Source organism: Salmo salar, chromosome ssa19 (assembly GCF_905237065.1).
Source record: "Salmo salar chromosome ssa19, Ssal_v3.1, whole genome shotgun sequence".
NCBI lineage: Eukaryota > Metazoa > Chordata > Actinopteri > Salmoniformes > Salmonidae > Salmo > Salmo salar.
This window is the reverse complement of record NC_059460.1, coordinates 43,247,571-43,272,709: the sequence shown is the minus strand read 5'-3', so window position 1 is coordinate 43,272,709 and position 25,139 is coordinate 43,247,571. Positions and strand designations below refer to the sequence as shown.

Below are 25,139 nucleotides of genomic sequence, written 5' to 3'. Positions count from 1 at the left end.
GGGCGTGAGGGGTCATAAAACCCCCACATCTTCAGACCCCTAGATCTCTCCTCCTCTGTTGGGGGTTGAGAGATACCCTGTAGGATTGTGGTCTCCTGTAACCTGACCTGATCAGGACAGTCATGCCACAATATAGCTATGTTGTCCCTAAAGAGCAATTCACGGCTAAGCTGACCTACTGTTAACAGCCTGTTGATTAACAGGTGGAGGAGCTCAAGATGCAGCTGCACAAGAGGAAGCGTTGCCATGGCGCCACACAGGAGGGCGTCCGGCTCCGTCCCAGCCCCACCACCCACCCCTCCAGCAATCCCCGTCCCTGATGGGGCAACACTTCTTTGGGGTGACAGTCAAGCAGGAGCCCATGTCCCTCACCTCCAGCTGCCCCTTCTCCTCCCCCAAGCACCTAAAGAGTCCTCCAGGAAGCTGCTTGGAGGGGATGGGCCATTGCGGTGCCTCCCTGCCCAGTATGGGGGGCCCTGGTGGGCCACGATGCCTGGACCAGACCGCCTCTGGAAGTCCCTCAGGCATGTGTGCCTTCCTGAGCCCCCAGTGCTCTCCTGAAGACACGCCCATCACCAAGACGTCCAACAGCCCCCAGCCTTCCTCCCCCAACAACCCCTACCTGCTGTCACTGCCGCTGGGCAGAGACGGGTGCAGCCATCCCAACCAGGCCAGCACCAGGCCCCGCAACATGCAGGTATGCCTTAGGCAATATGTTTGTTAGGAATCTTCAGATACATAATGGTTAAACGTCCTTTATATTGTTTGTTGTTACTCTATTCTCAATGGTCATGATCAGGGGCGCAACTTTGGTTTTAGAAGCGGGGAGGGGGACATTATCCAGTCGGATAAACACTCCAAACAGCCTACCCGACTCCTCGGAGGCGTCCGCATGGTCCTGAAGCACACCGCCGCCTCGTTTTTGTATCACATTCCAATGATAAAACTGTGGGGGACAAAAATTCAATTTCTGAATGTGGGGGGAGACATGCCCCCCGCCCCCTTGGTCATGATAGTCATGTATGCTCTCCTAACAGATTCACCAGAAGAATGAAGGCCAGGCTATAAACTGCTCCTATCCCTCTGACCAGAGAGGCCTTCAGTCAGCACTCCCCAACTCAGCCGACAACAGCCTGAACCACAGTGTCAACCTTAAGTCCAAGAACCCAAATATGCAGCAGAAGGTGAGAGCTATTCTTCTGTCTAAACTTGGTCTGTAGCGGATTAACGTGGTTATGTGTCACATATCCACCCATCACATTCACTTTAACACATTTTCTGCCTTCCATTCATGTGTTGCTTCTCTCTAAAACTTCCATCATGAGGTTCATGATACCCTTCACAACTCAATCTTTTGAGAAAGCTGAAGCTGTTCCCTCCCACTTTAACCTTTTGAGCTAGCAATCTAATTTTCTCAGTAACTCCACATTTTTTTAAGCATCTATTTAAAAAAAAATCAGGATTCATAGATTAGAGTTTCTTACACAAATTCAAATCAGTAATACAACATTTTCGCCTTTTATTTTTTTCATATAGATACCTATATTGCCCTGTCCCCAGCACGTTGGCCAAAAGTGCCCGGTCTCGTCCCCCGCCTTCTGTAGCTCAGATTCAGCTGCATCCGACTCTAGACAGCCCCCTTGCTATGAGGATGCAGTCAAGCAGGTAAACTAAATGATACACCAAACTCTGCTCCTGATCATGGCTGGCCAACACTTTTTGTTTCATTGTTGTAACCTCTGAGGTGTCCTCTTTCTCTCTCTCGCTCTCTCACCTGCTTTGTTTATCCATCCATCACTTCATCCATTGCACACTTTGCACCCTTGCCCAAGTTTGACTGAGTTTCTTCCGAGCTGACTGCTGTGTGGTTGTGTTATGTAGAGTTGTGGTTGCCTCAAGTGCCTTGTAGAACAATACCGTCAGACAGCAATAACATCAATAGTATATCCATATTACAATCATAATCTTTGGACCGGGTATAAAGAATTGATAAAGCACAAATGTAACAAGTCATAATAACATTTGTATTCCTTTTTTTAGCAACTGACCAGAAGTCAGCAGATGGATGAGCTTCTGGATGTGCTCATAGAGAGTGGAGGTGGGTGAACTGACTCAGAATCAGTCTCAAATGTGTGTGATGTATACAATGTGTAGTCTTAGAAATTGGGTAGCGATATAGCTGTCAGTGCATGTTGTTGCTATGGTTATGAATGAGTAATGGCTTAGTAACTGCAGCAATTTAGTCCCCCTTCATAAGGTACTAGTCAGTTTGCCTGCCTACGCACCATCCTTCACCCCTTAGTTAAGTAACTCCCGATTTCCCTCTTACATGGGTATTAAATCACACTCTGTGCTGTGACTCCCCCTCCCCATCCTCTTCTCTTCAAGAGATACCAGCTAACGCCAGAGAAGAGAGGGAGAGGTCCTCTGTAACCAAAGTTGTGCCTCACATTACAGTGTCCCCTGGAACCACCGACCTTGCAGACCCAAAGTTCCACCGAAGACACTACGAACACCTGTCCCCCTCCCAGCTCAATTATGACCACACAGCCAATCACATTGCAGACAGCCACCTTCAGACCCTGCTGGGAAGCCCCTAAGCCGAGGGGGTGAGGTCGCCCTTCTCAAGATGGTCGCAGAGGAATCAGGGCAGGGAGAGGAGAGGGATATTGGACTAGAGGGCTACCCCGGTCCGAACCACCACCACCAGGACAAACTGCTCTCCAACAGGGGCCTGATGGAAACCCCAACACCTCTATCTCCCATCCACTCCAAAGTGACGTCCGTGGCGGAGGTGCAGGGGATGGTCGGCATGACGTTTAGCGAGTCACCGTGGGAGACGATGGAATGGCTGGACCTGACTCCCCCGAGCTTGGCTACAGGATTCAGCTCTGTCCCTCCCACCGGGTCAAGCATCTTCAACACAGAGTTCCTGGATGTTACAGACATCAACCTGAATACAGCCATGGACCTTCATCTAGAGCACTGGTGAAACACCGGAGACTAGCTATGGACCAGCTAGCCACTATCTGGCTAGCAACCTACAAAAATAACAATATTTTATTCATTTAGCAGATGCTCTTTTCCAGAGTGACTTACAGGTGCCTTGCTCTGATTTTTCACCGAGTTGGCTCAGGGATTCAAACCAGCAACCTTTTGGTTACTGGCCCTACGCTCTTAACCAGTGGGCTACCTGCCAGCCCCCAACACAGCAGGATACAAGCTAGCTACCTGGAAAACACAACAAGAAACTATAGTGTCTACTAGCTAGTTACCTAGAAAACACAACAATAGACTCTAGCTAGCTACCTAGAAAACACTACAAGAAACTATAGTGTCTACTAGCTAGCTACCTAGAAAACACAACAAGAGACTATAGAGTCTAGCTACTAGCTAGCTACCTAGAAAACACAAGAGACTATAGTCTCTACTAGCTAGTTACCTATAAAACACAATAGACTATAGTGTCTACTAGCTAGCTACCTAGAAAACACAAGAGACTATAGTGTCTACTAACTAGCTACCTAGAAAACACAACAAGAAACTATAGTGTCTACTAGCTAGCTACCTAGAAAACACAACAAGAGACTATAGTGTCTACTAGCTAGCTACCTAGAAAAAGAAATAGGCTATAGTGTCTACTAGCTAGCTACCTAGAAAACACAACAAGATACTATAGTGTCTAGCTAGCAAGTTACCTAGAAAACACAACAAGAGACTATAGTGTCTACTAGCTAGCTACCTAGAAAAAGAAATAGGCTATAGTGTCTACTAGCTAGCTACCTAGAAAACACAACAAGATACTATAGTGTCTAGCTAGCAAGTTACCTAGAAAACACAACAAGAGACTATAATGTCTACAAGCTAGCTACCTGGAAAACACAAGAGACTAACGTAAACTCACCCCATTCCGTACAAATGTGTGTAACCGCGACATTCAAACGAGGCTGCAAAGAAAACTAATGGGACTGTAGCGACTGTGTTGACTTCAAAATCTGGGGTGTGAACTATGTTTCTATTCAAGCGTTGATCGACATGGTAATAGCTCTATAGTATTGGAGAAAAGTTGAAAAAAACTGACCCTTCGTTACATCGTGACATGTCATGCCCGTAACGTACAGCACGCATAAAGCAACTATTTCTGTCTTACAATCTCTCTCTACCAGGTGTAGCACTCTCATCATTAAAAACAAGAAATGGACAGTGACGGGGTAAGGGGGATACCTAGTCATTTTTTTGCGTCATCACTGCAAGCGATCATGACTCTCAAAGCCGCTGTTTACTTCTGAAGATCACTTTAGCCCCGCCCTAAAAACCCGATTCAAATTCGACACAAACCTTCAAATAGGTATGTAATGACACATTATATAAACTCTTTATAGTGTTTTATTGACATTTTAGAGGCGATAAGGTGATAAGTTGGACAGATCGAGTGAAAGAAAGCCGTTTACCCACATGACATCTCTCCTTCTCACTACCATGCATTAGTTTCGCTTCCCCACCCGCCATTTTTAAAAAGACCCGACGGAGCTCATTGCCTTCTTGAATCATGCAGAAACGGGCAGCGTGGAGGTCTCGACATGAATTTTGTTGTAAAGGGGAGAAATTGTGCTTTACAATGGTATAGACATTACAGTTGATCTGGAAGTATTACGTTTTTTGGGCGCTAAAATAAGGTAAATTGTACGGACCAAGGCGTACAATTTACGTTAGTGTCTAGCTAAAGTTACTAGCTAGCTACCTAGAAAACAAAACAAGATACTATAGTGTCTAGCTAGCAAGTTACCTAGAAAAAGACACAGAAGGAAACTAGTTAGCAACTATGACCCAGTTAGCAAAATAAAATAGCTTGTGACAAAATACTGACTAGCGACAACACTAACCAGCAACCAAAGACCAGCCGAATAAATCTCGCCAAATTTGCCCTGGATACCAAAACCGCTTCCAGGTAAATTTACAATGGGATTTTAAGTGCAACGATTTACCAAAGAACCACAAGCAGAGTCGCGGCCCGGCAAATGGCTATACAACAACAGAATCACATTATAGTTTGTTGTTCACGAACATTGAAACGTTTTTTTGGGGGGGTACACAATAAGCAGTCACCAGGTGCTTGTTTAAAATTATCTTTGTCTTCTTGGACAGTGATGCGCACAACTATAAAAGCAGTATGACTCTGGATAGATCCATCAACGATGTTCATTAAATGAATACTACGGCCCAAAAGAATATTACAACGTTGCCTTAAGAAATCTATAGAATATATGCAAGTAGTTTCGTACAGTTGTAAGTAATATGCCACCTAGACTTGAAGATACATATTTTGACAATCAATGTGTTATTTGTGAACAGTGAGTCTGTTTATATTACTGGAAACCAAAAGGAGATTACAAACTGATTTGGATGACATCGAATGCCACATTTGTAAATATTATATTGTTAGTGACGGAGACAAGTTGAGGTCTGGATATTTGTCTGTGGGAGAGAACACTTTTTAGAAACTATCACAGAATCAAATGTGTCATTTTAGTATGTAGTTTGATATTTTCTATGTAAATATTTAAAATCTCACATTTTGCACCTTGATTAGCATAGATTATTGGCACACTTTGCTTAAACCCTAGAATGTATTTGTAGTGAAAGAATTTGCCAAAGTTCCATGCAAGTGTTTGGTATGGGTTTTTTGTCACACATTACTAGTGGATTTATTTACAATATAATAATATGAAGACTAAATATGTACCTTTAGTGTGGAAAACCCCTTTGTCTCAGTTTCGATAAAAGTGTCTTCAGATGCAGAAATGCATGGATTGTAGGACGAGAGAGCAAGATTTAACTCGGATTGTGCCTTAAACACTTCACAACAAGAACGCACTTGGTATTTCAAATGGAGCACTCTGTCCATATCCCATCACACCAAACAATGTAGCTGTTACTCTGGCCACACAAAGCATCCACAATTATTCAAGAAAACATGAATGTGGAACGCTATGATACTGCACAGTGCATGGTTCGCCACCTTTATCACACAGCTTTGATAAATCACATCACATTTTTTTGCAAGGATCCATCATAGCAAGTCAGAAGCATGGCAATAAAATCTGTCTGAATGTCACCCTATATTATTATTTTTTATTATTTATTGTTTTGTATTTGACCTTTGGAAAATTCACCCATTTACATCTTAGAGAGACTCACTTCGTAGTTATTTATTTTTTTCATTTCTTTTTTATTTATACATTGATCATATTTATATTTGACATTCCTTTATGATAAAATTAGATTGATTAACATAAACTCATATACCGCCGTTTTGATCTTGCATTGTTCTTCCCAAAATATGTTTTCCATGGAGAGCAATATGATGTAAAAGTACTGCATATGCAGAGTAAATATCCATTCTTACCAATACTAACTGTGAATCTAGCACAGAATAATCAGTGTTCAATATGTTACTTAAAGTATGTGTAACCTTTTTATAAACTTGGTTCTAAAGCCACCGTTATGCTGCAGGGGTTTGGGGTAGGATCTGTAGAATGATTATGAATCAGGAATGAAAAATAGTTTACTGAGATGTAAATATACCAAAATAACTACCCATCTGCAATACATGTATGATGTGGTCTATAGCTAAACAAAGGGGACTGTTCTTGTAAAGATACAAATTTGAATGTTAGAATATGTAAACACAACTATGGGTATAATTTTAAACCCATGACTGTTGGAACATGATTTTTCACGCACCTTTTTTTTTGGTTGAGCGCTAAAGGTCCCCAAGCTTCTGCTCATGTGCGGATCACGTTCTGCGCACGTGTTTCTTTACTTTACGCACACATTTGTGTGGTCTCTTTCCCTTCACATTCCGCACTGTCAATCGTGAATGATAATTATTTTAAGTTTTACTGGTGAAACGTCCATGCAGCATCTGTTTTGGCCACATTAGAGAAATATTAGGTGGGGTTTTTGTCTCACAGTAACGTTATATGTCATTATATTCGGTTCTGTTATGTAGACTACTGTCATTGTGATCTTGCAGACATTATAACTTTATTAAATGAGCACCATTCGCCAGAGTAGCCTGTTCTCTACTAGTAGAGAATAAGCAAATGCCAGAAGCGTCAAGACCTTCAATGCTCTGAAAAAAAGGTCAGTGGAAAGCCACTCCGTAATTTAACCACCACAGTGCCAATGAGATTGTCTGATGACACCGAAATGCAGAAGAATGTTCAAAACACTAACTTTGTCTTGGATTATCTATCAGTCAGATTTGGTTCAGTATCATTATTTATTTATTTTTTGACCAAAAATTTCTCTCAAACAACTTGTTTTTCCTGTTACTTCTTAAATAAACTGTGGCACCCTTGTTTTTAGGATTTCACCCAAGATCAGTTGAGGTTTGTCACCATGCCATTAGGCATTTCCAACAGCCACACAGGTCATGTGCTCCATCCTGATCACCTAATGTTGAAGAATGACTTTCTTTTCTCTTTTTACATCAGAATTTCACATCTGACAAAAAGCTTCCCTGTTGCTTGGCCACTGAACAGCTTTACCATGGTAACCATAGCAGTGCATTACTGTAGAAGAGAAAGCAATAAACTTAAAACACAAATAATCATTGTTTCTGTGTTGTACCTTTGTCTACGACCCAGGTTCACAATACAGCGCTATGTATTTTCTCAATGTGAACTTTATTATTATTTTTTTTACCCTTGATCAATATACAATATAATACTCATTGCCCTTAACATTGTATGATCTATATTATGAACATTCCAATAAATTGCAATTCACCATGTAACCATAAGTGTTCCACATCTCAGCTTATAAGAGCTTAGGCTTCTTCAGAGGCGTGCAAAGTTTAGAACTATTCAGATAGAAACGCAATGAATAGAGACGACTTGATTCCGTACTCCACATAACAGGGAATCAGGTCAGGTCTATGCAGTACATTTCTATCCGAATGTTCTGTAAATTTCCTCTCTCCTGAATAAGCTGCATATGTACGCAACATTTCTGTACTAAACACTTGTCCCTGACCCCTGGCTTTTCCAAGGGGGAATTTCATGAAGCACAATTTAGCTTCATGAAATGTTAGCCAGCTACATTTCCTAAACATTCAAAAACAATTTTGTATTTTGTAGTTCTTAATATCACATACGGAACTTACATCTGAAAGTTTATTGAAGTTATCTGGCAAACGCATTGACTGTGCTTAGTGAAACAACCCAGGTTCCAACATAGCGATGCTGAACCCCTGCCGTGCCATGCCCCCTCAACACCACAACAGTTTGGTTCACTAGCTAAGGAGTTCCATGACGGGGTGTGTTCCTTTTGCTTCGCTACATTATTATACACTGAACGTGGGTGTCCTGACAAGAGTGACGCCGTGGATTTCTGAGCGTGAAAGAGGTGACTTCCTCACCTCATCTTTTTATTTTATTTAGCCGTTAATTAACTAGGCAAATCAGTTCAGAACAAGTTCTTATTTACAATGACGGCCTACCCCGGCGTGACGTTGGGCCAATTGTGCGCCGCCCTATGGGACTTCCGATCACGGCCGGTTGTGTCACAGCCTGGGAACGAACCAGGGTCTGTAGTGACGCCTCTAGCACCGCAATGCAGTCCCTTAGGCCACTCGAGACCCAAATACACAACAATCTGCACTGATCAGACTACACAGGATAGGTGAAAGCCTATCAGTAACATCTCTTCAATGTTCACCGTTCTAGGTCTTTCACATCAGTGGAAAAGGGGACAAGAGGATTTCACTGGACACTACTGAGATGCGCCCTACATGTTGCCTAAGGGTTGATGAGGGAAACCTTCCATCAGTGCGAGCCTCGTATCATGGCGAGCGGTCCGAGCCACATGCCGATTTTATCTATGATTCTGTGTGTGATCAGGAAGGCTGGGCAGCTGAACAGTGCTGTAGCATAACATGACTGTTGTGGGGGTCGGACACTCCTTTTACACAGACAGATGCAGCACTGGCCTGGTCAAGCAATGAAATGTATATCTGACATGTTCAACTTGTGACGTCTTGCAAAGTGATAGGTTTAATAGCTTGGCTATAACTTCATCCACTTTTCAACGTGTGGCAGGTGGAGAACTGTGTCTTAACTGCTTGAGGAGACATTGCCGAGTGCGTCCGTGGTAACAAGTCCTAACTGCTGAACAGATCCGGTAAATAATAGCAGACTGTTTTGAGATGTACACATACATATAGATTTACAATCATACTGTACAGTTAGCAGAGAACAACATTTGGAGTCATACTGTAAAATTGCATATTAAGAAAATAAAGCCACGTTTACACCATCGATCTGTTTCAGGGAACAATAACTTTGCATAATCAGACCCCTTCATTTACAATGAGTTAAGGTGCCCACAGCATACTGAGAGATTCGAGTGTCTCGCTCAGACAAGTCTGTCTGCATTACATCTGTTTAAAAAATTCTGACGACGTAGAGGTGAGCACACAAACGCATACATACAACACAGTCCACAATGTACAATCCAAATAGATGACTCTTTTCATAACATCATGAGCGGCACTTTCCAACATGTTTATTTGGTAACATCGATTTTCAAGTATACACCGTATATGGACTCTAAACCGTTTTTTTCCCCTAGCACATAAAAAAGATGAACGTTGTGTATATACGTTGAGCCAATTGAATGTCTTCTAGTTTAGCTGTCTGAAGACGGGAGGATAATCTAGATGTTTTTATGGACATTGAACAGGGTGGTGACAAGTATGTGTGTATAATCGTATTGCACAGGGCGATTGGTTTGGAATATGGAATTGTTCACATGTTCTTTGGAACATGGAAACAAACACCTTGATACTATAGTAACTGAGGGCACGGGATGTCATGCGTTGTACCGATTCCTCCCCCCGTTGCGTGTGTCGCCGTGCAAAGTGTCCCCCCCGTCAGTCCACATACATAGGGGAGATGGGGGAGGCAGGGATCTGGTCCAGGATGCGACACACGTAGCTGGCCACGTCCACAAACCTCTCCTCGTACATCAAGATGAACGGGTGTTTCTGTAGGAGACGAACATTACCTCAGCCACATAGAAACTAGGTCAAGCTTTACTGTTGCCCGCATAGCAGTCAATACACAGTGAAATCCACAAACAACATCAAGTCCCAACATAGAAAGACACAAACTTACCAAGAGCTCCTTGTACTTGGGCCGTTTTGACTCATCCTTTGTGAGGCTGTAGAACAAGAGAAGAAGCAATTGGCAAGACAACAGAAAGAGCAATGATGCCATTTCACCATTCTACTAGGAGAGGGCAGCAAAAACCAATGGTGAATCCTCTAGGGTGAGAGTCTAATAGCATGTCCACTGGAGGGAGTGGTAGACTGCTTTCACCAGAGGTGATGCTCACCATAAATTGACAAAGTTGATGAACTTGGGGGAGAACTGTCTGTCCTCAGAGTTGCAGAGCTGCGGTGGCTCGCCCTTCACCACCTGGGTCAGCTGATCAAACACGCTATTCCACTTGGGGTACGGGAATCTGCCGGTGGCCAACTCATACTGAAGACACACAGAAATGTAATTACTCATCGACTACCACCAACAAGGGTTTAGAAATAGTTAGATTGTGTATTTCTTAGTGTACAAATTGTTATCAATAACAGTGCAGCTAGGTTATAACATAGTAAACCTGTTTTTCCCCATTGGAGGCCATCAAATCAATATATGAATTAACTGAATTAAATAACTACCAGGGTGATCCCCAAACTCCACACGTCAGATCGGACGTCGTAGCCTTGTCTGGAAGCACTGGGGTCTATCCTCTCCGGCTGGGCAACAGGAAAAGAACAACTTAACCACGATATACCGGACAATTCAGGAACTGAATCCTAGTTTGACATTTTAGTGAGAATTTCGCCAAAAATGTACATGACTTACTGCCATGTAGGGTCTGCAGCCTGCGTCTCTGGTCTTGGCTATAGAGTCCACCAGCTGACCACTGATGCCAAAGTCACACAGTTTGATGTTGCCGTTACGGTCCATGAGAATGTTGGAAGGTTTGATGTCTGGGAGAACACAAACATACTCACGTTTTAGACTTCATGCACCACACATAGCTGGAATTTGCATAAATATGGCCAAACTCTAAAAGATGTATCTGACAACTTACCTCTGTGAATTATTTTCAAGTTTTCTTTTAAGTGGTTCAGCGCTTTAACGGTCTATAAAGAAACAAACAAACACATTTCATTACAATCTGTGACCAACAACTGCATTCATATAAATATGTTATAAACAGATTATATTCACAGAAAATAAAATAACCACTCACTGCTAATGTAATTTTGCCTAATATTTCCTCTGGAATGACGTCATCTAACGAACAATATACATATTTGTAGAATTTGTCGAATGAGGTAGACATTAGTTCCATACATATCCAACAGTCGCCCTAAAGAGAAAGAAATGTCATTATTGATCACAAGTGTGCCACATTGTAACAAAACAATATGTCCAGCCACCACCCAGTCCAGACCAAATATTTGAAAATTACTACTGCCCCAGAATGGAACCTGTCTAATTAGTTATTCTCACCTTTCTGACGAGAACTCTGTATAACTGGACAATATATACAGAACTAACATGCACTGTATACACAAAAGTATGTGGACATCCCTTAAAATGTGTGGATTAGGCCATTTCAGCCACACCCGTTGCTGACAGATGTATAAAATCAAGCATAACAGCCATGCAAACTCCATAGACAAACATTGGCAGTTGAATGGCCTTACTGAAGAGCTCAGTGACTTTCAACGTGGCACCGTCATAGGGTGCCACTTTTCCAACAAGTCAGTTTGTCAAATTTCTGCCCTACTAGATCTGCCCCGGTCAACTGTAAGTACTGTTATTGTAAAGTGGAAACATCTAGGAGCAACAATGGCTCAGCCGCAAAGTGGTAGGCCACACAAGCTCACAGAACAGGACCACCAAGTGCTGAAGCGCATGGTGTGTAAAAGTTGTATGTCCCCGGTTGCAACACTCAGTACCGAGTTCCAAACTGCCTCTGGAAGCAACGTCAACACAATAACTGTTTGTCGGGAGCTTCATGAAATGGGTTTCCATGGCCGAGCAGCCGCACACAAGTTTAAGATCACAATGCACAATGCCAAGCGTGATGAATCAAGCTTCACCATTTGGCAGCCCAACGGACGAATCTGGTTTGGCAGATGCCAGGAGAACCTTACCTGTCGAATGCATAGTGCCAACTGTAAAATCTGGTGGAGGAGGAATAATGGTCTGGGGCTGTTTATGGTTCGGGCTAGGCCCCTTAGTTCCAGTGAAGGGAAATCTTAACGCTACAGTATACAATGACATTCTATGCGTTTCTGTGCTTCCAACTTTGTGGCAACAGTTTGAGGAAGGCCCTTTTCTGTTTCAGCATGACAATGTGCCCATGCACAAAAAGAGGTCCATACAGAAATGGTTTGTTGATTGGTGTGGAAGAATTTGACTGGCCTAAACAGAGCCCTGATCTCACTAATGCTCTTGTGGCTGAGTGGAGGCTGTTATAGCAGCAAAGGGGGGGGACCAACTCCATATTAATGCCCATGATTTAGGAATGAGATGTTAGACCAGCAGGTGTCCACATACTTTTGGTCAATTAGTGTATAACCGCAACAAGCAACAATTAACGATTTTACTGAGTTACAGTTCATATAAAGGAAATCAGTCAATTGAAATATTTTTTTTACCTTTATTTAACTAGGCAAGTACGTTAAGAACAAATTCTTATTTTAAATGACGACCTGTGAACAGTGGGTTAACTGCCTTGTTCAGGGACAGAACGACAGATTTTTACCTTGTCACCTCGGGGATTCGATCTTGCAAGCTTCGGTTACTAGTCCAACGCTCTAACCACTAAGCTACCTGCCGCCCGCAAATAAAATCAGTAGGCCCTAATCTATGGACTTCACATGACTGGGCAGGGGCGGAGCCGGCAGGGGCGGAGCCGGCAGGGGCGGAGCGGCAGGGGGCGGAGCCGGCAGGGGCGGAGCCATGGGTGGGCATAGGCCCATCCACTGGGAAGCCAGGCCCAGCCAATCGAAATGAGTTTTTCCCCACAAAAGAGCTTTATCATAGACAGAAATACTCCTCAGTTTCACCTGGCGGCTGGTCTCAGTCTGCGGTTGTGACGCCGGTTGGACGTACTACCAAATTCTTGATAAACGACTTGATGCGGCTTATGGTAAGAAACATTCAATTCTCTGCCAAAAGCTCTGGTGATCATTCCTGGAGTCAGCATGCCAATTGCACGCTCCCTCAAAACCTGAGACATCTGTGGCACTGTGTGACAAAACTGCACATTTTAGAGTGGCCTTTTATTGTCCCCAGCACAAGGTGCACCTGTGTAATGATCATGCAGTTTAACCAGGTTCTTTACATGCCACACCTGTCAGGAGGATGGATTATCTTGACAAAGGCTCACTAACAAGGATGCAAACAAATTTATGCACAAAATCTGAGAGAAATAAGATTTTGTGCATATGGAACATTTCTGTGAACTTTTATTTCAGCGCATGAATCATGTGACCAAGGCTTTACATGTTGCGTTAATATTTTTGTTCACTATAGAAACCGTCACTACTCCTAATATATAATATACAGTCATGTAGGTATTGAAACATGTACTGTAGATATTATATTAACCGATGACACAGTCTCGCTTACACTCCACACTGCCCTCTCCCACCTGGATAAGAGGAACACCTGAGAATGTTGTTCATTGACTCAAGCTCAGCGTTCAACACGATAGTGCCCTCCAAGCTTGGGACTTAACACCTCCCTCTGCAACTGGATCCTGGACTTCCTGACGGGCTGCCCCTAGGTGGTAAGGGTAGGTAACAACACATCTGCCACGCTGATCATCAACACAGGGGCCCCTCAGGGGTGCGTGCTCAGTCCCCTCCTGAACTCCCTGTTCACACATGACTCCATGGCCAGGCACGACTCCAACACCATCATTAAGTGTGCTGACGACACGACAGCGGTAGGCCTGATCATCGACGACGATGAGACTACCTACAGGGAGGAGGTCAGAGACCTGGCAGTGTGGTGCCAGAACAAGAACCTTTCCCTCAACGTCAGCAAGACAAAGGAGCTGAACGTGGACTAAAGGAAACTGAGGGCAGAGCACGCCCCCATTCACATTGATGGGGCTGTAGTGGAGCAGGTCGAGAGCTTCAAGTTAATCGGTCTCCACATCACTAAGGAATTAACATGGTCCACACACACCAACACAGTCGTGAAGAAGACACAACAATGCCTCAGGAAGCAAAAAAAAGATTTGGCATGGGCCTTCAGATCCTCAAAAAGTACTACAGCTGCACCATTGAGAGCATCTTGACTGTCTGCATCACCACTTGGTATGACAACTGTTCGGTATCCGACCACAAGGTGCTACAGAGGGTAGTGCGTACGAGCTCCCCGCCATCAAGGAGCTCTATACCAGACTTGTCAGAGGAAGGCCCTAAAAATTGTCAAAGACTCCAGCCACCCAAGTCATAGACTGTTCTCTCTGCTACCGCACAGCAAGCGGTACCGATGCACCAAGTCTGGAACCAATAGGACCAGCAACAGCTTCAAATAGCTACCCGGACTATCTGCATTGAACCCCCTTTGCACTAACTCTTTAGACTCATCACATACGCTGCTGCTGATGTTTTATCTATCCTGCCTAGTCACTTTATCCCTACCTATATGTACTTATCTACCTCAATTACCTCGTACCCCTGTCCATCGACTCGGTACTGATAACCCATGTATATAGCCAAGTTATTGTTACTCATTGTGTATTTATTCCTTGTCTTATTATTCCTCTTTTGTTCTCTCTGCGTTGTTGTGAAAGGGCCCGTCAGTAAGCATTACTGTTAGTCCACACCTGTTGTTTACGAAGCATGTGACAAATAAAATGTGATTTGACAGTCTCACCTCTCTGAAGAGAGCTCCGTAGAACTGAACGATGTAGAGACAGTCACTACTCCTCATCACCACGTCTAGATCCATCAGCAGCTGCTTCTGCTCCTTCTCATCCACCGTGGAGCGGATCCTCTGAGGGGGGGGACGGAGACGACAACAACAACAGGTGTTCAGCAGAAATAGAGGAAACTATTAACAGCTCAGAGATCAGTTTATAGCGCACCCTAGTCGTCACCTGATAAAGACCATTAAAAACACTGTTGTATGACTAGGTCTACCATCCACCAAGAACCAAGACAATATTTTACCAGGTCTCATACTTGTTATGCACCATCCTTGAGATGCGCTCATTTTTCTCCCCATTGTCGTGATATCCAATTGTGATCCACTACAATCTTGCCTCATCACTGCAACTCCCCAACGGGATTGGGAGAGGCGAAAGTCGAGTCATGCGTCCTCAAAAAATGACCCGCCAAACCGCGCTCCTCAACACCCGCCCTCTTAACCTGTTGGGTCTAGGGGGCAGCATTTGCACGTCTGGATAAAAAAAATGTACCCGATTTAATCTGGTTACTAATCCTACCCAGTAACTAGAATATGCATATACTTATTATATATGGATAGAAAACACTCTAAAGTTTCCAAAACTGTTTGAATGGTGTCTGTGAGTATAACAGAACTCATTTGGCAGGCAAAACCCTGAGACATTTTCTGACAGGAAGTGGATACCTGATGTGTTGTATTGATTTTAAACCTATCCCATTGAAAAACACAGGGGTTTAGGAATATTTTGGCACTTCCTATTGCTTCCACTAGATGTCACCAGCCTTTACAAAGTGTTTTGAGTCTTCTGGAGGGAGATCTGACCGAACAAGAGCCATGGAACGGTGATGTCCCATTAGACACCTGGCGCGCTACTTCATGTTGGGTACCCTCGTTCCAATACGTTATAAAAGGCTATGCATTCGTCCACCTTGAATATTATTCATGTTCTGGTTAAAAAAGGCCCTAATGATTTATGCTATACAACGTTTGACATGTTTGAACGAACGGAAATATATTTTTTCCCCTCGTTCATGACGAGAAGTCCGGCTGGCTTACATCATGTGCTAACGAGACGGAGATTTTTGGACATAAATGATGAGCTTTTTTGAACAAAACTACATTCGTTATGGACCTGTGATACCTGGAAGTGACATCTGATGAAGAGAATCAAAGGTAATGGATTATTTACATAGTATTTTCGATTTTAGATCTCCCCAACATGACGTCTAGTCTGTATCGCAACGCGTATTTTTCTGGGCACAGTGCTCAGATTATTGCAAAGTGTGATTTCCCAGTAAGGTTATTTTTAAATCTGGCAAGTTGATTGCGTTCAAAAGATGTAAATCTATAATTCTTTAAATGACAATATAATATTTTACCAATGTTTTCTAATTTTAATTATTTAATTTGTGACGCTGACTTGACTGCCGGTTATTGGAGGGAAACGATTTCCTCAACATCAATGCCATAGTAAAACGCTGTTTTTGTATATAAATATGAACTTGATAGAACTAAAAATGCATGCATTGTCTAACATAATGTCCTAGGAGTGTCATCTGATGGAGATTGTAAAAGGTTAGTGTATCATTTTAGCTGGTTTTATGGTTTTGGTGACCCTGTCTTTGACTTGACAAAACATTACACACAACTCTTGTAAATGTACTGTCCTAACATACTCTAAATTTATGCTTTCGCCGTAAAACCTTTTTGAAATCGTAAAACGTGGTTAGATTAAGGAGATGTTTATCTTTCAAATGGTGTAACATAGTTGTATTTTTGAAAAATTTGAATTTTGACATTTATTTGGATTCAAATTTGCCGCTCTTGAAATGCACCTGCTGTTGATGGAGTGCACCACAGGTGGCACGCTAGCGTCCCACCTAGCCCCAAGAGGTTAACCCAGATCAATCTGATTTACGAGGTGCGTGGACTACAGTATATCAACATTAGTATTCAACTTGGAACGTCTCAGTCAGTGAGGATGAGAGCAGCTAGTGTGGTCACCTTGACAGCCATGATCTGTCCGCTGGGTTTGTGCTGCATCTGGTTGACGGAGCCATAGGCCCCACGGCCAATCTCCCCCAGGTCCCTCAGGTCCTCGGCCGTGAAGTCACAGGCATTCTCCGTAGAAATCTTCAGCTTCCCCGACGACTCGATACTGTGTGTCCTCATACGCTCTCTGTAGGGGAGGGTGAGGAGGAAGTGGATGGAGGAGAAAGTGAGGTAAAGAGATGTGGGGAAGGATGAAGACAGGGTGAGAGAGGGGGGAGTTGGAAAAGAGGAATAGAGAGGAAAAAGAGGAAACAGAGAGAGAATGACGAAGAGAGTGTTTTGGGGGCAGAAGGGAGCATCATACATACACAAGGAAGTGATTTCTAACCCACCTCGTTCCTTTACAATCATAACGTCTTGGTTTCTTCCTCAATAGCAGAGCAGACCACACTGAAGAAGAGACCGAAGATGCTGACTAATCCTGCACAGCCATTTTACTGTATTCTCAGAGTCTTAAACACTATTCCTTCACACAGACAGTACCCTTAAGGCCGTGTGAAGATGTTTCTCTACAACAATAAAACCAAACAGAAATACATAACCTGTTAGAAAGCTAAGGATTATCAGGTCTCTAAGTGTGCATTTCTGATCCGCTCTCCACAGCACTTACATGTGTGGGTTCTGGAAGGAGGGGGCAGTTGAAGGTGAGGGGTTGAGGGGCAACCTGGTAGCTGGCTTCACTGAAGGGTTGGCGAAGTTCAGCTTCAGGGCTTTACGTTTACCTGACAGAGAGACACAGGAGAAAACAGTTTGTAAACAACATATGCTGGTTAGGGAACAAGGGAGACCAGGTAACGCTACATTGGTGAATGGGACATATAGTTATGATTCTATGGGGATGGAACCGAATAGGATGTATGACCATGGAATAAGTATATTTCACAATATGAAACCGTTTTCAGGACTGTTTCATAAAGTGAGACCAATAACCATGTTTCCATCAACAGTTTTCACTCGAGTAAACTCAAAAGTATTTTTTTAAATCATGAGAGATGGGATGGAAACAGGAAGTTTTGGTATAATTTTATAAATGCCAACAGATAATTTGTTAGTTTGACACGTTGGGATAATTTTGTGTCGGTAAAATTTGTTATGCAAGAAATGGTGGTGGAAATGCCTTAATGCACAAACATTGATGTAAAGACCATCATATCAAAGTCAACTTGGAATCACGCGATGATTTGATGTGGTCCTCCCACTACGACTCAGGAAACAATGCAGTTTATTAGGCTACAGATGAAAGTGCACGGTGATCTTGATGCTCCAATAAATATCGAGGGTTTGATTCTGGTGATGTTATTATCGACGCTTGAGTTCCTTTTGACAGTCTTATCCATAATAATCTCAGTATGTAGACTAGCCTACACACACGTGCCAAGACCATTTGCTATTTAACGCTATTTAACGCAACAGTTTGTGACAAAAATATTGGTAGAATTGAAAAAGTGTTGGAAACATTTATTCAGTACATGAAAACTTAAGTGAAATATGACATTTGTCATCTGCCATTTGGCACTGTCATCACGCACTGAATTTTATCTGCAACAAGTATGGTGGAAATACCACTAGTGGCAAAATTCACATTTTCTTAATGCGGAATTTAGAATTTTCACATGAAAATCTCTCACTAACTGGATGGAAACCTAGCTATTGAGAAGCATTTCAATAAAAACTAGTAAGCCACAAACTCCACTAAGTCATGTAACCTGAAGTCTCTGAGAGTTGATTTTCAGTGTAATTTAAGTTGAATTACAGTACATTAAAGTACCAGTGATGTTTCAGGAGACTGGAAATAATTATTACAGCTACAGACCATTCGGAAAGTATTCAGACCCATTGACTTTTTCCACATTTTGTTAGTTTACAGCCTTATTCTAAAATGGATAAAAAATATATATTTTCCTCATCAATCGACAAACAATACCATAATGACAAAGCAAAAACAGTTTAGACATTTTTGCAAATGTATTAAAAAGTTTATATTAAAAAAAATCACATTTACATAAGTATTTAGACCCTTTACTCTGTACTTTGTTGAAGCACCTTTGGCAGCGATTACAGCCGAGTCTTCTTGGGTATGACACTACAAGCTTGGCACATCTGTATTTGGGGGGTTTCTCCCATTCGTCTCTGCAGATCCTCTCAAGCTCTGTCAGGTTGGATGGGGAACGTAGCTGCACAGCTATTTTTAGGTCTCTACAGAGGTGTAAGATCGGGTTCAAGTCTGGGCTCTGGCTGAGCCACTCAAGGACATTCAGAGACTTGTCTCGAAGCCACTCCAGTGTTATCTTGGCGGTGTGCTTAGGGTCATTGTCCTGTTGGAAGGTGAACCTTTGCCCCAGTCTGAGGTCCTGAGCGCTCTGGAGCAGGTTTTCATCAAGGATCTCTCTGTACTTTCTCCGTTCATCTTTCCCTCGATCCTGATTAGTCTCCCAGTCCCTGCCACTGAAAAACATCCCCACAGCATAATGCTGCCACCACCATGCTTCACCGTAGGGATAGTGCCAGGTTTCCTCCAGATGTGGCGCTTGGCATTCAGGCCAAAGGAGTTCAATTTTGGTTTCATCAGACAAGAGACTCTTGTCCTTCCCCCGGGCGGCCAGCTCAAGGAAGAATCTTGGTGGTTCCAAACTTCTTCCATTTAAGAATGATGGAGGCTACTGTGTTCTTGGGGACCTTCAATGCTGCAGACATTTTTTGGTTCCCTTCCTCAGATCTGTGCCTCGACACAATCCTGTCTCGGAGCTCTACGGACATTTCCTTCGACCTCATGGCTTGGTTTTTGCTCTGACATGCACTGTCCACTGTGGGACCTTATATAGACAGGTGTGTGCCTTTCCAAATCATGTCCAATCAATTGAATTTACCACAGGTGGACTCCAAGTTGTAGAAACATCTCAAGGATGATCAATGTAAACAGGATGCACCTGAGCTCAATTTCGAGTCTCATAGCAAAGGTTCTGAATACTTATGTAAATAGGGTACTTTTTTGCAAAAACGTATAAACTGTTTTCACTTTGCCATTATGGGGTATTGTGTGTAAATTGAACATTTTAATTGAATCAATTTTAGAATAAGGCTGTAACGTAACAAAATGTGAAAAAGGGAAGGGATCTGAATACTTTCCGAAGTCACTGTATATCAATGTGTCATCATTACCCAATGCTCAGAGAGAGACCGTCTCCCCATACTTTTCAGGCTTGGAGTTTGCCGGGTATAGTCAGAACACAAACATTTCTGCATTATAAACATAAGCAAAGTGCCCATAAATACAGAGGTTCCCAATTACCAGGAAATGCAGACAACGCCAGCATGTCGATACTGATAACAAGTATAACATTAACCCAACATGATTTGATTGCATTGTAAACCTGTATGCATCCCACAGTTGATGTTTTCATTGTGCAGTAGCTACAGTAATAGACTTGTCAAAGAGGACACCTACCAACACCCTCAAACATTGACTTCCAAACGAGACGGCAAGATATTTTTAAAATGTTACCTTTATTTAACTAGGCAAGTCAGTTATGAACAAATTCTTATTTTACAATGACGGCCTAGGAACAGTGGGTTAACTACCTTGTTCAGGGGCAGAACGACTGATTTTTACCTTGTCAGCTCGGGGATTCGATCTTGCAACCTTTCGGTTACTCTAACCACTAGGCTACCTGCTGCCCCACAATATCAACTATTCCGCACTAGCATAGTAGATATCTGTTGACTCTTTAAGAAGTGCTCAATTTGACTATCATGGTCTTGTATCAGGCTTATATGTAACAGAATAACTGTTAAGTACTCCACTAGATGATAATGTTGAGGATGAGATGGGAAAGTGTCGAGGTCTTCTTGGACAGAGAACAGTGGCCTACAGGGCCAAATCAGAGGTGCAGTACTAGTGGTCCCTTTAACCATATTCCCAGGTGCATATAGGTCCTCATGAAAAAATAAAGGAGAGAGCAACACACTCTAGGAGCTCAGATACAATCATTTAATAACCAACATTTGGACAGACAAGCTGTCTTCATCAGGGTATAATGACAAACACTGCGAGTCACTAGTTTATATAGCGTCAAAGGACACACACAGGTGTCTGTAATCATGGCCGGGTGAGGCTTGATATCATTGGTTAATTTACCGATATAGAATATATAAAACGCATGAATGGATAGCATACGATCATAGATACAATTTAGCTACATAGGCCTACAAACATTTACAATGAATAGCAAAATCACAAGAACGGCTTCAGATCAAAGTCTACGTTTAAATGAAAGAACCAGGCAGCCTCTCGTTTTAACAATAAACTGTTGAGGTCACCCCCTCTCCTAGGGAGGGTGATGTGTTTGATGCCGATATAACGTAGGGACGAAATCGAGTGGTTCACTTCCAAAAAGTGGGCCGCAGCTGAGTACGTCAAGTTTTTGCACCTAATGGTGCTCCGAGATTCATACATTTTATTTGCTCTTTGTTTTACCCACAAATTATTTTACCAGAAGGACAAGTTCTAAGATAAGTAACTCTGAGATTTCTGCCCCGTGAGAATACGACCAAGGGAGGGTTCCAAAAACACACTAGCGATACTGTCATGGGATCTTAGAATGTGCCAATGTTTGAACGATTCCTTTAATTTGTTCAGAGCACTTTGCATAGCGGGTAGTAAGAACACAAGAATGCTTATTTTTGCGATACTGTCCTTGAAAGAGATCATGTCTTGATTTATTTTGGATTTTCTCAATGGCGGTATTAATCTGACCATTTTTGTACACCCTCTATTTGAATTTTTTTTGCATCTCAGCCATATTTCTGTCGAAATCAGATTGTTTTTTGCTAATTCTTTTGATTCGACAGAATTGGCAGTAGGGCAAACTGTTTTTCAAGGGATGCGGGTGACAACTATCAGCCCTCAACAAACTGTTACGATCAGTAGGTTTCCTGTAAAGATCAGCGTATAGAACATTATCCTCACACAAAATCAGAAGATCAAGGACACTGATTTGACATGTGTCAGATTGCATAGTAAATCTCAGATGCTCAGAATAAGAGATAAGAAAAGCATGGAATTGCCTGGAGTTCTTTTGCAGTAGCCCTACTAGTGGTCCATTTAACCATTATGCCCAGGTGCAAATGGGTCCTCACCCAAACCAATGCTCCACCGTGGATTAGATTAGTCAACACAGAATAGTGGACCGACAGCCCACTAGCAGAGAATCACACAGACTGGATCTCAATAGTCTAGAGTGGCTTCCACTCCTTGTCTCCTCTCCTTTGCGGCTCTGACAACACATACTAGGTAAAAGAGATACGGTCGATACCAACCAAGTATTTGCTTTTACCTGTCCAGTCATTGCAAATGGATGAAAGGAGACAGGGAGAGGAAGCCACTTTAGAATATTGAGATGCACCCACAGAGAGAGAGGGTTGGTGTGCTTACGAGAGTGTGTTAGTGAGTATCATTTGTGAAACGTTCCAACAGGAATCTGTTCCAAAAACTTAGTAAATAACAAGGTTGTATAGCGGCAGAATAAAATACCGGGTAGGGAGTGTGCTAATTCATAAAGTTTTTAACTCACCACGTTTATTCCGAAAAATGTCTGTCCTCACTCTGGTAGCCTATGGACAAACATTAAGAATAAGCTACGTGGTGAGTTGATGCCTATACGGCAGCTAGTTAGCTCGGTGAATTGATCAGGCAACTTTGTATGCGTTGTTTATTGGCAACCTTGTACTTTACGAAGTTTTTGGAACAGATTCCTGTTGGAACGTTCCACAAATTATACCCACCCTATCTGAAACCCTAAAGTAGGGAGAGAGAGAGAGATCTTGCTGTTGTCTGGTCATTATATAACCTGGATGGAAGTCATCAATGTACTATGACTGTGCAACCCTAGCTTTCAAGGGCAAGTGAGAGCTGGCTATGTTATTTATGCTACCCTACACATATTTGGCTGTCTCATATACATTAATTTATATTCAGTAGCTATGGAATGGTGGCAAATTTCTAACATGGAACCCGTACCAATTCATGGAAACACTCAATGTAATACAGAATGAGGAAATCAAACACAAAAGAGAAATGGGGAGGGAAACAATGGTGAATCATATTCCACTATGATCAACAGAATATCACATCAACCTAGTAATATTCTACTGAAATCTTAGAAATAAAAATAAAAAGTACCTGTTTCGTTTTGACACCTCCAGCACGTGTTACTTTCTGAAATGTTAAAAAAATAAAAGAGTTGAAACTGGACATTTTCCGACAGACATACACGAAGTACATAGTAGATAGCACCAACACTGATCACAGATTGCGAAATAATACGATGTCACTCAAAATATACCACTGACAGTTAACATTTCAATGCCAATTATGTCTCATTGTTTAAAAAGGTAAAATATATATTTGAAAACAAAGTAATTTAAAGGTTATTATCTACATATAGTGTAATTAATGTAGTAACAATACAGTAATAAATACGTAGGTTTTGTGAAAGGGGAAACATCTATCTGGTACTAGGCCTTGGGTTTCGTTGAGCATGTAGCAGCTAACATCGGTTGATATAAACTCAATTGCAGTGGAACAGTCATAACTACAATGCAACAATTTTCAGTTGGTGCGTTTACATATCAGCGGTTGTAACATTGTTACAGTACACTTCGCAGAAAATCACAATGTTGCAACAAATGGCCGGCGTGCTACATTTAGCAGAATATATAGTTAGCTACACTGCATCTCTGCTATGTAGCTTAGCCTCGGGGCAATGGTAGTTAGGCTAGCCAAGTCATGTTTTTCAACAGCTAACGTTTAATAGCTCTGATCAACTTGAAAATAGACATTTAGGGCATTTGGTCTAACCTTGCATGCTGCTGACGGTGGTCATGTGTTGTGTTTGCGGGTGATGGTGGTGCGAGGTGGATCCTGCAATGTTGCTGTTTCCGCTGGAGGTTGTTGAATTGCTGTTGGAACTGGGAGTCGCCATTGTTGTGTTCGATTCCAGCAGCGCTGAGGCTGCAATGCAGGCAGAGCAAACTTCGCCCTCTCTCTCTCTCCACACGGGACACTGCGCCAGCGAGCGCAGCACAGCATAGACGGCCACGTCTATGGATGGGCTATGGACGTCCCGGGCCCAGTCACGGAAGTCTGTGCGTAACAGGTTACGCCAGAAAGGAAAGGGGTTTCCATTGGGCTGGTATGGGACGCCAAGCTTCAACTTTGGGCATTGCACATACTGTGGAGGCTACTGGAGCAACCATTTTTGAGGATTCTAGTTGATATGGCTAGAGGGAAGGCTATGTACATAAATACTTTATTGAATGGGGGTAATGGAGACATTGTAAGGTTGGCCCAGCAGTAGAGGGGTTGTAAGTAGGCTAATGCGTGAGCAGAGGCGAACTGGCCATCTGGCATTTCGGGGCAAATGTCAGATGGGCTGGCCCATTTGTAGCACCTAGGGCCTGTCTAACTATTTGTTGTTGTTGTTGCAAAATCAAATCAAATGTATTGGTCACATACACATGTTTAGCTGATGTTAATGCAGGTGTAGTGAAATGCTTGTGCTTCTAGCTCCCACAGTGCAGTAATATCTAACAAGTGATATCTAACAGTTTCACAACATATTTTTATTTTATTTTTATTATTATTATTATTTTATATTTCACCTTTATTTGACCAGGTAGGCCAGTTGAGAACAAATTCTCATTTACAACTGCGACCTGGCCAAGATAAAGCAAAGCAATGCGACAAAAACAACAACACAGAGTTACACATAAACAAACGTACAGTCAATAACACATGTACAGTGTGTGCAAATGTAACAGAGTAGGGAGGTAAGGCAATAAATAGACCATAGAGGCGAAATAATAAACCTATATCTATCCTACCCTGCCTTTCTATGGTCTTCGAAAGCCAAGTTAACAAACAGATTACCGACCATTTCGAATCCCACCGTACCTTCTCCGCTATGCAATCTGGTTTCATAGATGGTCATGGGTGCACCTCAGCCACGCTCAAGGTCCTAAACGACATCATAACCGCCATCGATAAGAGACATTACTGTGCAGCCGTATTCATCGACC

At 42.6% G+C, this 25,139-nt stretch overlaps 2 protein-coding genes across 2 annotated transcripts in view; one reads left to right on the top strand and one right to left on the bottom strand.

The window, feature by feature from the left end:
* The window catches only part of LOC106578852 (myocardin), a 227,387-nt gene extending 218,064 nt beyond the window's left edge, over nt 1-9,323 (top strand). The window contains 8 exon segments of the mRNA XM_014158068.2: nt 204-323; nt 326-697; nt 1,038-1,184; nt 1,537-1,665; nt 2,041-2,098; nt 2,389-2,586; nt 2,589-4,348; nt 8,733-9,323. Of these exon segments, the coding sequence (XP_014013543.2) occupies nt 204-323; nt 326-697; nt 1,038-1,184; nt 1,537-1,665; nt 2,041-2,098; nt 2,389-2,586; nt 2,589-2,992 (1,428 nt within the window). The 3' untranslated portion in view covers nt 2,993-4,348; nt 8,733-9,323.
* A 225-nt stretch (nt 9,324-9,548) lies between these two features.
* On the bottom strand, nt 9,549-24,224 carry LOC106578855 (dual specificity mitogen-activated protein kinase kinase 4). Its single transcript, XM_014158081.2, has 12 exons — nt 23,920-24,224; nt 23,242-23,277; nt 17,674-17,785; nt 17,016-17,190; nt 14,979-15,098; nt 11,323-11,442; nt 11,161-11,212; nt 10,929-11,056; nt 10,742-10,819; nt 10,402-10,550; nt 10,182-10,227; nt 9,549-10,051 (listed from the first exon to the last, which is right to left on the bottom strand). Exons 1-12 carry the CDS (start codon nt 24,041-24,043, stop codon nt 9,938-9,940), a joined length of 1,254 nt encoding a protein of 417 aa, XP_014013556.2. The 5' UTR covers nt 24,044-24,224; the 3' UTR covers nt 9,549-9,937.
* Nucleotides 24,225-25,139: the final 915 nt, after the last annotated feature.

Excerpts from the sequence above, each read along its gene's own strand:
- LOC106578855 (XM_014158081.2), bottom strand. The coding sequence starts at position 24,043 with ATGGCGACTCCCAGTTCCAACAGCAATTCAACAACCTCCAGCGGAAAC. Across the intron at positions 11,443-14,978 it reads ACGGAGCTCTCTTCAGAGAG|GGCGACTGTTGGATATGTAT; the intron begins GTGAGACTGTCA and ends CTTTCTCTTTAG. Across the intron at positions 10,820-10,928 it reads GCTGCAGACCCTACATGGCA|CCGGAGAGGATAGACCCCAG; the intron begins GTAAGTCATGTA and ends CCTGTTGCCCAG.